This window comes from Rattus norvegicus, chromosome 4, assembly GCF_036323735.1.
Source record: "Rattus norvegicus strain BN/NHsdMcwi chromosome 4, GRCr8, whole genome shotgun sequence".
NCBI lineage: Eukaryota > Metazoa > Chordata > Mammalia > Rodentia > Muridae > Rattus > Rattus norvegicus.
Window position 1 is genome coordinate 14,551,308 of NC_086022.1, and position 12,942 is coordinate 14,564,249.

The 12,942-nt window shown below is 42.0% G+C and overlaps 2 protein-coding genes across 22 annotated transcripts in view; one reads left to right on the top strand and one right to left on the bottom strand.

Annotated features, from left to right (window-relative positions):
• The window catches only part of Fam185a (family with sequence similarity 185, member A), an 86,003-nt gene extending 82,143 nt beyond the window's left edge, over window positions 1-3,860 (bottom strand). For 11 of the 13 annotated variants that reach the window (XR_005503286.2, XR_010065687.1, XR_005503285.2 and 8 more), the window contains exons 1-2: window positions 3,201-3,609; window positions 341-450 (exon numbers count right to left, since the gene is read on the bottom strand). Coding sequence is in view for 9 of the 13 variants with exons in the window: in XM_039108077.2 (XP_038964005.1) it covers window positions 341-450; window positions 3,201-3,609 (519 nt within the window). In the remaining 4 variants the exon portion in view is untranslated. Of the gene's footprint in view, window positions 1-340; window positions 451-3,200 lie in introns of all 13 variants that reach the window. The other 2 variants (NR_172647.1, NM_001395612.1) reach the window with 1 other exon arrangement.
• Window positions 3,659-12,942, top strand: part of Ccdc146 (coiled-coil domain containing 146) — a 148,836-nt gene continuing 139,552 nt past the window's right edge. For 6 of the 9 annotated variants that reach the window (XR_005503289.2, XR_005503288.2, XM_039108087.2 and 3 more), the window contains exon 1: window positions 3,856-4,201. The gene's annotated coding sequence lies outside the window, so the exon portion shown is untranslated. Of the gene's footprint in view, window positions 3,782-3,855; window positions 4,202-6,631; window positions 6,719-12,942 lie in introns of those variants that run through there. The other 3 variants (XM_039108085.2, NM_001025044.1, NM_001419502.1) reach the window with 3 other exon arrangements.

Sequence of the window (12,942 nt, forward strand, 5' to 3'; positions counted from 1 at the left end):
ATGCTTCAGTTTTAAATTAACTTCAGTAATTTCAAGATAGAGTTTAATTCCTTTTTTAAAGTACATTTTTTAGTACATGTTTTTAAGTACTTTTTTTTTTAGTTATATAGTATCTCAAAATCCTAAAAAAATATACTTTGGAGTTTTACTACATTTTGAAATGAAGTCTATAATAATAATTATGATACTATAATTATATAAAAGTTTCAAAGATGCTATTTGTGCTTTTTAAGGCAAAATTTTTGAAGACTCTCTAAAGATGAAAGAGGATCATCTATATAACAAACTAAGCCTTGTAGTTTGTAGCAGTAAGGGATTTGTGCAACTGGAACAAAGTTACCTTCACAGACTGCAAGATGCTGGTCCCCTGCTCAGTGTCAATTTTACAGCTATCGCACTCAATATTCTGCACGCTCACAGAGCCAGCCCCTGATGACTCGATATTTAAATCTAGAAGCAAAAGCAGAAAAGAAGAAAAAGGTCAGTTCCTAGGCCTCGGGGTATTTTAATGTTCCCTAGATTCCCAGATCCTCAGGGATTCGCTGCAGTACTGAGTCGGAGATCAGTATGGTTTCTTTCTGAAAACAAGAGGTCTTTCCTAAGGCAGCAGGGTGGAAGGCAGGGCCTCTCTGGCAGTTTAGAGATCATAGCTCCTGGCTTGTATCATCAAGAGAGGCAATACCACAGGTGGGAATGAAGGCACTGAGACAGCCATCCTCGTAGGCAGGTGCTCTAGTCTCCTAGGGAGTATCGTGGAAACCCCATGCCACCAAAAGAACACACAGAAATGAATAAGGATACAACAGCAAGCTAACAAGTCATCGAAAGTCAGCTGAGTCGGCTAGCCTTGTCCTGTCATCCCCTTAATTTAAAGAACAATAGAGTGGATCAGTGTGTGATCAGATCAGTCTACTTTAGCCTTTCACAGCCCCAACATGGAAATATTACCACGCAACTATATCACATGGAATAACCAGAGACACTTTTAAAAACTGAGTAATAAGGATTAAAGCCACAAGAGTGTGGATAAATAGAAGTGCATTTAAAAGAAAATTTGGAAAAAAGGGATCGACAGGTGGTCTTCTTGACTGCAATTTAAAGTGTCACCTGAGATATCTCTTTATAAAAACAAAATGATTGCATGGTGTTGTGGTGCATGCCTTCTATCTCGGCATTTAGGAGGCAGAGGCAGGGGGATCTCTGAGTCCAAAGTCAGCCTAGCCTACACTGAGTTCCAGGACAGCCAGGGCTCTGTAAAGAGACGGTCTCAAACAAGACAGACAAACAGCAATAGCAAAGACTAAAAAGTGACAATGAGTATGCAATGCATTGATATTAATGATCCCCTTACGCTGGAGTACAGAGACCTACACTATTGTCCTGCTAACTCGGTGTGATAAAACGCTGACCAAAACCATTTGGTGAAGGAAAGGTTCATCTCCCAACTTACAGTCCATCACACAGGAAAGTCAGGCACAAACTGAAGAAGGATCAGAGGAACACCGTCTTGCTCGCCATGAGTCTCTCAGCTTGACTTTTTCTTTTTAATGCAACCCAGGACCAACCTGTGTGACTGGGCCTTCCCTAATCAATCATTAATCAATGCTTCTCGATTAATGCAGATTTGCCTACAGGTCAATCTGATGAAGGCATTTTCTCATTGAGGTTCCCTCTCCCAGGTGACTCTAGCTTGTGTCAAGCTGACAAACTAACCAGCACAATTATGTTCCCCCAAAGCAAGTGATTGGGACCCAATGCTACAATCTTAATTGTTACAGTATGAATTTCCTCAACTGCACCACAATGGGTTAAATGAGCAACAATACACTCGAGAGGAAAAGAGAGTACAAAAGCCAAACACTGATACAAACAGAACTGCCCAACTGAGTCCTGTCACTAGCAAGAAACAAGGCAGACCTGACAACTATACGGACAAGGAAGGGATCTGAAGCACTTGCTCTTTGGGAAGTAGGAGAGGCAATTAAGGCTCGAAGCAGCAGCAGTAATGGGACACCCACTGGGTCACTCTATCACAAGCTGGAGGAACAAACACCAATACGATCAGCTATGGAGATCTGAGGGGCCGATGGAATCGAGGCACTACACTGGGAACAGGCCTCTCGCCCTGAAAAGCAGCAATGAGGTGATTTGGGAGAGCCAGCAGGGGTAATATCCATCTCCCAGGAGCTGTTTTAAGTTTTGCTTCCCTTTCCTTTGATACCCAGCTTACTCTGCACCGTGGTAAAAACCCAACAGCACCTTCAGATTACTATATTTTGGAGGTATGGTCTCTTATCCATTTAGGCTAGTTGGGAGTTGAGACGAAATAAAGCACAATTAACGGCTGAGCCATTCCAGTCAGCTCCAATCCTAGCCCTGCCTATTGTATTTAAGGTGGAAAGGCATCTAAGAAAGCAAATTTCATAACGCCACCATGCACGGGGCCTTTTGTTTGTTCAGTTACACTGTGTGTCTTCTGATACTTCCTTCATTTCTTCGTCCTCATCTGAAGTGGGGACAAACGCATCCACCCTACTACGTGACAGTGAGGGTTAATAAAAAGAACCTTATAAGAAAGAGGTAAATGGTGCTATTGGTATCAACAGCAACACCACCCTTCAGTTCCAAGAAGAATGAGAGCCTCGAGAAACCTTTCTAGAAAAATATGTGTGCTCAGCGGTTTGCATCTGGGAAATAATGGGACGCAGACACCTAAGAAACGTTTTGCAGGTACCATAATTAATTTTCCCAGGCAGCCTTAAATATGTGTCTTGCTTCAAAGTTTGTTATTCCCAGAGAATTTACTCATGCCTACATGAATACACATACTTTCCTGGGAGCCTGTTGGAAAGCAAGTATTTTTTCCTACGTTAGCTGGACGCCTCTATACATAGAGTTGACTAGGGACCAGAGCCCCAAGATGTGGACTACCAAACCACTGGATAGTTATCAGGAAACCTCAACACTGAACGATGCTAATGGCTGTGACAAAAAAGAACATGGGGCTCCACAATGTAATTAGATTCAGATTGTTCCAATACAAGCTTCCATTCAGTTTTAATTTTCCTCCGGAATCGGGAATCTAACGCTTAAACACTACTCAGGAACCCAGGAGTGTGGCTTTAGAAAAGAGATCCCCGGAAAGGGCCAACTAGGTGAGACGGTATTTTGCGACCCAAACCCGTTTTCACATCACTTGCCAAATTTGACGGGTGCGTTCACCTCCACCGACGCCTCGGGATCAATGTCGTCTGACAGAATGGCCATCTCCTGCAGAGCAGCGTCATACTTGACCTGCAGGCTGTCTAGGCCACGCGTCCCGCTCCCCACGCCGCTCACCGCCACTAGCACGCGGTCGCCGTCCGGGTGCGCGAGGGGATCCAGGGGCCTCACGGACAGGTGGCATGGGAGCCGCGCCCTCAGCCGCCCAAACGGGCTCACCCTCAGCGTCCACTCCCTCAGATCCCCGCGTGCCAGGCCGGCCCCAGGGTTCGCGGGCACCGAGCCCCGCCGCTCGGCCCCACCGGAGCCGCATGTCCGGGTCCCCAGAGCTCCGAACAAGGCGCCCGCCCGCACCCGGGACGCGCAAGGAGGGAGGCGGCCGAACATGCTCTCCCTCGGAACCCTTCAGCCTCGGCTCGCGGGTCCTGAGACAGCCCGAAACACGAGCTGCCTCGGGCCAGTCAGAAAGGCGACCGTAAGCACGGTTCCGCTGAGGAAGAACGAGCCAAGTCCCAGCACAGCACTTAACGACTTAAATCTCAGCCTCAAAACGATGCCGGTAGGAAAATTAAAACGTCAAAGCGTCCTGTTGAAGCCCTGACCCTGACTAGCCACCTATTTCCGCCCCTTTGGCGGAGGCCGTCGGGAGATGTAGTTTTAAAGGAGCCAAACATTGAGGGGTTCTGGTAGCTTTGAAACTACATATCCCATGAGACAATGCGACGAATAGGCAGAGTGACAAGAGCCGATTGGTAGAGAAGTCCCTGTTGCGTTCCTGTTGCTTCAAGCCCATTGGCCAAGAGATCAGAGAAAGAAAAAAAAAAAACCTTAATCTAACTGACCAATGGAAAGGTAATATTTCAGCTGTGTGGTTACTTTGGATACGGAGAACGCGACTCTGGAGAGGGTGGAGTTTTGAAGTGAGACCCCAGAGACCAAAACACACGGAGAAAAATAAGAATCAGGACAAAAAGAAAGGGTAAGAAGCACCATGTTTATAGATGGGAATTAGATTCAAAGTTAGGAATACCCTCTTTAGATGGCTAGAACCAAACATCACCAAACTAATGTGGGTCCCTTGGAATAGAGAATCCCCCTAGCAAGAGAGGATAGACACATTCTGTTGTTTCCTCCCTTCTCAGCCCTTTAAGGAAACTACCTCTTAGAAAATACTAGATTGGAAAAGTGTTAGAATCCTGGCTCTTTCTTAATTGTAAGTGACCTTAGGTCAGTCATTGGTTGCCTTAGGGTCTTAACTGTTTGCATGTAAAATGACGTTTTTCTTGCATCGTGTTAAAGGTTTCTTTTTTCTTTTTTCCCACAAGTATCAAATGAAACAATGGACAACAAAGATGTACGGTCTACAAAACGATTAAAGTATTTTAGGAATGACATATTTCTAAGTTGCTAAGAGATTTGGAGACAATTGAACTTGTTTAGAGAGCAATCTAGAGCTCTTTCCCTGCAACTGATCCTTGGCCTTAGTGATAAAATAAAATCTCTCTCTCTCTCTCTCTCTCTCTCTCTCTCTCTCTCTCTCTCTCTCTCTCCCTCTCTTCCTCCTCTCTAAGATAATAAGACATGTTAGGAGATGTCAGATTATTTTCATGGCCTTAGTTTTGATATATAGACTGTGCTAAATAACTCTAGAAGTTAACTCTTTTCTGTTTATTATTCAGTAGGCAGTAAAGATAATGGAAAATGTGGGCTGTGGACATGATTTCATCCATACTTGCCTACTCTTCTCCCCCTTTCTCCACAGTCTTCAAATAATTCCCTAATTCCCTCACATACAGATTTAACTAATTCTAAGTCTAATGTGGTGGTGTTCACTTGTAGTTTTTCGGAATTTGGGAAGTCTAAGCAGGAGGATCTCAGATCTGAGGTCCACCTGGACTATATACTGAGAGCTCTGTCTCAAATAGAGTACAAAATAAATAAATAAAATGATACCTTTAAAGATTGGAACTCTCAGCCAAACATGTGACCCTCTCAATTCTTGGAACCTAGAATGATAGAGCGATAGGTATAAAGTCCTTGCCAGTGTCCGTGTTATTCTCTTAGTGACGACTATGGTAGTGGTGATGGCACTGTGGCAGCCCAGCCCTTCTGTCAGCCGTCTGAGAAACCCCCTGTCCTTAAGGACTTCCACTGAGGAAAAACCTACTCTTGACTCTGCAGGAAAAAAAATGTTGGGAGAAGCTAGTGTGAAAGAGGGTTGATTCAAAAGAGATTCTAAACACAGGTTTAAGCAGCACCGGGGTTGGTAGGGGTGACTGCTCACTCAGGGAGAGAAAGAGTCATATTCAAGAGCACAGGTGTAAACCTCTCAGGCTCTCTTGAGCTTGCCCTTAAGCGCCTTGGCAGAAGTCTTACAGATTCATTCTTTTAATGACTCTCAAGTTATGCCTCAAAGGATTTCTAGGAAACTTCTTTAAAACCTTTTCCCTCCCCCTTTTCAATAAGTGTGATTATAGGATAGCTCTAGAGATGTCTTGGATTGGATGGCAATGCTAAAATAAAACCATGTGTCACAAGAATTATAAAAGGGATTAAGACATGTCCTTTACTGGAAATAGGGTTTTTGGTAAGATTTCTAGAAAATTCCTGGTGTATAGCTGGGAAAGAAGAAAGGCCACATATGTTTAGGTCTTACATGTGATTCCTTGCTCCTTCAACAACCTAAGTTGGAAATATCACTATAAAAGAGATAGTGACTTTCTATTGGTGACCATCATAGATAATATTGTTTCTGCTGGTGACAAGCACTGCCAGGCTCTAGAATGAAGGCTTCTTTCCTTCCCAGGTCTCCATCGTTTCCTGTGTTTGCCTCCTGCCTCAGGAGGCTATAACACAGATCTCATGATAAGCAGGAGCCCACTCAGTGAGTCACACCATTGGCTTGGGTTCCATGTGGACGTATATACTCAGATTAGTCTTCAAATTAGCTTTTTATGAAAACACAGAGACATACTTTTTGACGTTTGAAAAAGGCACGAGCAAGTTGAAACTGCACTCTGATTTGCTGTGGAAGTGCTGTATATATTTGGACTAAATATGCACCCTTAATAAATTACCCTGTTTCTATAGTAATTTTTCCTTTTCTGAGAAAGATTAAATGAATAGAATTGGCCACTGAGCCATAATGATATCTGTGACATAGTCATTATTCCATCACTTCCGAATAAAGAAACTAAAACTTGTTGAAGAATTACCTTCCTGGTTTTACGAGGTTGGAACCTGGAAATCTGATGGAGAGTAAGAATGGTGTAAGACATTAACGTTACTAACGCCCGACAACCTGACAAGTATCAGATTCGTCTACATTTAAGTGTCTGATAGAGTTTTCACAGCCTGTTCCCACGCATTGTCTCACTGTTAAGGACTTATTCTTCTCCCTGCACGACAGCTGAAGAAACAGATTGAGAAACATAAGATGAAGCTGTTATGGCCCCTAAAACCGGTTTTTGAGGGATGAAGGCGTCAAATTACAAACGTACGAGTTTTTTGTTTGTTTGTTTGTTTGTTTGTTTAATAGGACTGCTTATTATTAGCTATTTCTCTGCTGGGTGAGGCCAATTTAAGCCAGATTAGAGTATATTAAATGCAGGTTTATTGGAAAGCTGCTCTTGGGCGGGCAAGTTCATTGGCCCCAAGAAAGGAGGCCAGGGAAGTCCATGGGAAGGGAGAGAGAGAAGAAGGGGGAGAGAGAAAGAAAGAGCACAGAAGAGAGAGAGAAGGACAGCAAGGAAACCTAAATGCCAGGATTATATAGGGAGGAGCCCTTAGGGGAAGGATAGCACAGCCCCTGGGCTGGCAAGTTCAGGGTTGGAGGCAGGGTACGCCAGGTGGGGACTGAGGGATTCTGGGAGAACCTGGAGGCCAGGTCTGCTTTGATATGTAAAATATCAAATGTAAAATATAAGGCCTCAGTCCCTTGTCCTGAGGTCTGAAACCACACACTTAGAGTTTGAGAGCTTATTACTCCCCAATAAGAGAGTAATACTTAAATAAATTTTATATTTGTAATATCATATAGCAATTAAAAAATAATATCCTGAAATAATCCATAATATAATATTGGGTAAAATAGCACATACTAACCTTTATGCATAGTCCGATCTCAATTCTGTAGCAACAATAATAAATTTAGTATAGAATCATATCACAGAAACAATTCTGGAAGGACGTACACCACTTTATAAATGACGGTTATCTCCGAGCAGTGAGGTGGGACGATTACATCTTTTGCGTGTTATCAGCAGTGATCACGTTTGGCATCTTTACTAGGGAGAAACAGTAAGGACTTCTTCCTGTGTATTGACTCCCAAGGCTGTCTCAGAAATTCAGGGAACTTCTTAGCATACAAATATAAGTGCAAGTGTGTTGAGTATTTCCTACCAAATCAGTGTGGGAGCTGGTGACTTTTATTATTGCTTTACGTTCAATTCACAGACAGCAGAGGGCATAAGAGTTTTCCGAAGAAAAAGTAGAGGATTAAGTAGCTCAGTTAAAGGGATGAAGGCTATGAGACCGTGCTCACTTCTGAATTACAATCAACGTTAAAACATACCGTCTGCAGTTTCTGCTATTCTCACGAGACAGTGATACACTCAAACCACTAATAGCTATCTCTCCTGAGAAGTATAGAGTGAATATGTAGGTAGACCCATTGAAATCACCATGGGCAACCATCCCTGTGATGTTTCACAGAGCTCGCTGGCTAACTTGAAACTTCAGGGGAAGCATTTGGATCTCCCAGGCAACCACAAAGGTGGCCGCAGATTTTTCAGATGCCCCTTTGAAGATGTTTAACTCCCAATGTACTTTTTATTTGAGAGATACTATATTTTAAATGATTTTTTTCCTATAAGTATTGGGAGGACCAGACGGTCGCTTTGAAATGTTACTGTGGTGATATCTCACAGTAATCGGGCCTCTAAATCCTGAACCATTTTTCATTCCTGGATGAACTTTGATTGTATTATCTTTTCTGTATAAGTTGGTGGATTCAACTAATGGTTTAATGAGAGTTTGTGTATTTCATGTTTATGTGAGTTATTAGTCTGAAATTTTCTTTGACATCTTTTCTTCTTTTAGGTAACAGGGTAAATTAGGGGAGAAGTGTACTGTGTACACTTTTCTCTTTCTGAGAGCATTAATTGGTAATGTGGTTTGGTTTTGTTTTTCTCAAAAATAAATATCCTTTCTTGTTTGTTTTTTTGTTGTTTTCTTGTTTTGTTTTTAGATTTATTTCTACTTTAGTGCTCTATGTACTACTTTAGTGCTGTATGTATATTGGCAGGCCAGAAGCAGGCATCAGTCCTCATTCTAGATGGCTGTGAGCCACTATGTGGTTGCTGGGATTTGAACTCAGCACCTTTGGAAGAGCAGTCAGTGCTCTTAACCACTGACCTATCTCTTCAGCTAAGTCTGCTTTCTTTATGTGAGTCTTCAATTTATAAACACAGTCTCTCCTTATTTTCTTTCTCATTTGCTCAGCTCTTATCTGGATATGTGTGAAATTTGCATTCCTTATGCGTGCACCTTAGCTGTGTTTGTATGCTGTGAGTTTTTCTCTCATTCTGGAGGATGTGCTCGAATCTGGGTTCAAATCTGCCGATTCTTTCCTAATTTTAGCCAATCTTGTATTTAACGTCCCGAAAGGGTTTCCTTATTTTTTAATTAGATTTATTTTATGTGTATGAATGCTTTGCTTGAATGTGTGTCTGCGCTGCACACCACATGCGTGCCTAGAGCCTGCAGAGCTCAGAAGAGGATGTCAGATCCCCGGAAACTGTCATGGATGCTGGGAATCCAACGCTGGTTCTCTGCAAAAGCAACAAGTTGCTTAATGGCTGGGTCATCTCTCTAGCCCCACATTTTCTTCCTCATGGCTGTGTCTTCATCGTTAGGGGGTTGATTTGGTTCCTTTACAAATCTACTTTCTCTTTAAAATTGCCCTGTGCCTTGTAGTTCCTTTCTGCCTCAGTTTTGCCTCTTTGAACTATTTTGAAATTTATTTATGGTGCGTTCAGCATGCACACTGCTGTTTCCCTTTCACCATTCCTCCTCCTCCGGGGCTTTATTTCCTATCGTGGCCTCTAAATCTCTTATTGATCTCTCTTCTCCAGGAGTTCAATGTTGAGGCGCTCTGTTCACAGCTAAGTCAGGATGCTTCCCTCCCAGCTGGTGAAGAACAGCTTCATCCTAAGGCTTGTAATCTTGTAGTCATGGGAAAGTCTTTAATTTTTCACCATCTCATTTGTCTTTAGGTTTTATCTCTTTAACATAAGATGGCTCATTCATACAGGAAATGAGTGTAAACTATAAGGGACAAGGAACTGAATAAGGAAATGAACATATTTTTGCAATTTCGTTGTGTTTTTCGTTTCCCTTGTTTATCTTATACCTTTCCTGTGGGCTAAACTGAAAGCCACGAGGACCAAAAGACTTCTCAGATGGAGAAAAAGGAGGGAAATCCCTGTTTGTTTTTATTCTGTCGGCCACAAGGCCAGCTCCACTCAGATTTGCCCTGGCATTGTCAGGTCGCACGGACACCAGAATATGAGACATTGAGCCTTTAATAGAGAAAGGGGTGGAGCGAGGATGTAGGGGATGCCCGTGGTCCCTAAGTGACAGCATAATGTAAGATTATGATAGAATCTAGTCTCTCAAGTTCAAAGAAACCACAAAAAGCTAGAAAGAAAGTACAGGGGAATTTTATATGAGAAGACTTGGGAAAATGATCCTTGATTTTACATTTGATCTCGGCAAAAAAAAAAAAAAAACAAAAAAAACAAAAAACAAAAAAACAAAATGGCCTTCACCTCTACATAAGCATGGAAGTCAGCCAAAAATTTAGTTAAGACTTGGAGAAATTGACAGCAATAAAACACCAAGCTGTCAAAAGAGCAATGCCAGTGGGAGTGTGCCGGAGAGCTCAGGGTGTTGAGAAGAGATCTGTCCTGTATCCTGATCTCTACACAGCTCAGCACTCCATAGATGGTAGAGAGCTGTAGATGGAGAGTGCTTTTACCCTGTGTAAATGTGAATAGTGAGCCCTAGGAACCACCCACAGACAGACAGCCCCGTCTGATCTGTGAAGCAGAAGACTTGGTGGTGAATTCTGTTGAACATTTTAAGAAAAGAAAAAAAAAAATCATACCTACAAAAACTCTTCCAAAAGTTAGAAGAGGGGTTGGGGATTTAGCTCAGTGGTAGAGCGCAAGGCCCTGAGTTCGGTCCCCAGCTACGAGAAAAAAAAAAAAAAAAAGAAAAAAGAAAAAAAAAGTTAGAAGAGAATCCTTCCAAACTCACTTTAGGAGGCCTGCATTGTCCTGTGAGGGGACGCATGGGATCTGAGACAGGGTCTCTCTGTGTCGTCTTGGCTGGCCTGGAACTCACTATGTAAACCAGGTTGTCCTTGAACTCTCAGATTACAGAAATCCATCTGCCTCTGCCTCCAGAGTGCTAGGATTAAAAGCCCTTGCCCACAACCATCTCACCTGCATTGTGTTTTTAACAAAACCAGACAAAGATATTGTCAGAAACAAAACAAAACAAAACAAAACCCCCTGCAGAACAATGTTCCCCTCACACACGGAAACACAGGGTCAAAGCATGTGAGGAAGCCTAGTCTATCCAAATGAGGATCAGTCCTAAAATGTAAGGTTAAGTTTATCAGACGTATTTAGTACTGTAACAACAAAAACAGCCTGAAGGGCAGATTTATCTTGACTCATGGTTTCAGGGGTCACTTAGTTTGTTTCCATGGTCACTTGGTTTTGTTGTTCTGAGCCATCATCACACCATGGGAACCATAGCGCTAAGTTTTAGAAGATTATAGGAGACAATCCAAATGCGGGAGGATGCTGAGGATATCTTAGGTAGTGCTCAAAACACATGATACATAAAATAAACAATGTATCTCATTAAAAGGAAAACTGATCTTTGAAAGACAGCAGAAAGAGAAGTAAATCTAACACAGGAAAAAGTTGCAAAAGGCAAGTTCTGTAAAGGACTATTATCCAAAACATGCAAAAGATTTAAAACTCAGTAACAGATTTTAAAAGCAACCCAATATCCTTAACAGACATCCTACTAAGGAAAATGTGGAGATAAGAAATACCGAGTTGAAAATATGTACAGCATAAACAATTAATTTATGTAAATTAAAACTGCAAGCAACTTCAACAATCCCTAGAATGTCTACAGCTAGAAATCCTGACAATACCAAGTGTTGGCAAGGGTACAGCATCTCAGGAACCCTTGCTTGCTGCTAAGTTTCACTGTAAAAGGGTGTGACCATATCTGAAACCAATTTGCAGTTTCCCAGAAAATTAAATAAATATTACCTTATTACCCAAGACGGAGGTATATAGTCATACGAAGAAGACTCACCCTGTAATGTTATTAGCAACTTTATTTGTGCTAACCTAAACCTTGAAACAAATGAAATGTCTTTCAACTGGTAAATGAGAAGTAAATTGTAGTGTATGTCTGCAGTAGAATCGAATCCAGCAAGAAATTAACACAGAAGCCAAACATGTCTATGCTTCTGTCTTACTTTAGGAAACAGTAGCAAAGTAGTGCAGATATGGTCACTTCTACATCACAGGAGGAATTTTCCTTGGTCATGACAGCTGGAAGTCCAGTATGAGAGAACCAGCATAACCATGTTCAAATGAGGCCCTGCTGAACAGCAGGCTACGTACACTTTGTGTCCCTGTGTGTCAGAAGGAGAATTAAGTAGCACTCTGTCCTCTTCTCTGCTGGCTCGAAGGCACCAGTCCCAGTCACGGCCTGGTATTCCAACTGGCCCTACCTCCAATACCACCAATTAGAGTTAGATTTTAACATAAATGGCAGCATGTGGCTGGCGTGTAGCATCCATTTCATAGCAGAGCCGAGTGGGATGAGGAGCTCGTAGGAAAGGACACAGGAGAAAACTTTAGAGCAATGGGAAGGTCTTGGTAGTGACTGGGTTACAGTCACTATCTGTAAGAGCTCATCACATTATACACTTATCAGTGTGATTTTTATCATGCACAGTTGTATATCAGTAAAATTGACTACAGAACTTCATTCCTGATATTCTTTTCCTCTCTTGTTTCTGGACATGAGACCTCAGGTTTTGGTCATTACCACTATGGTTCTGATCAGTGTTTGGTGTTGGTCCCTCCAGAGACAGACAACTGACTGAGTCTCGGGAGGGCATGGTATCTATCCTCCTCTGGGAGTTCTACATCCCCATCTGGTCTCAACTGTACAGTTCCCAAAGCTCCTTTACTAGTCGCTCATGTCATACCTTAAAGAATTTTTAGGGTTTTATTTTCCCTACCAAACTCAGTATCTGTCTCTCACCACTCTATGACCGCTCCGTGTCTCTACCTCTCCTCATCCGGGTCTCTTTGCTCATCATCTCAGTGGATAAGAGTGGTGATACCTTGTTGCTGTTCCCAAATTTCCTCATCAGCACATTGATATTCTTAAATGCCTGAGCTCTAAACTGTTTCCTTCTTTAAGATAAGGTTCTGGGTTGATATGGTACTCTGAGGGAGCTGTGTGAGACATTTTTCTCATCACCAACTGAGAAATGTATTTTTATTTAATATAATTTATCCAAATATTTGTTCATACAAATTTATTCTATTTAAATATTTATTTTATTTAGCTTTGTTATTTAGATATTTTATTTAGATTTGTGCTATTTAAATA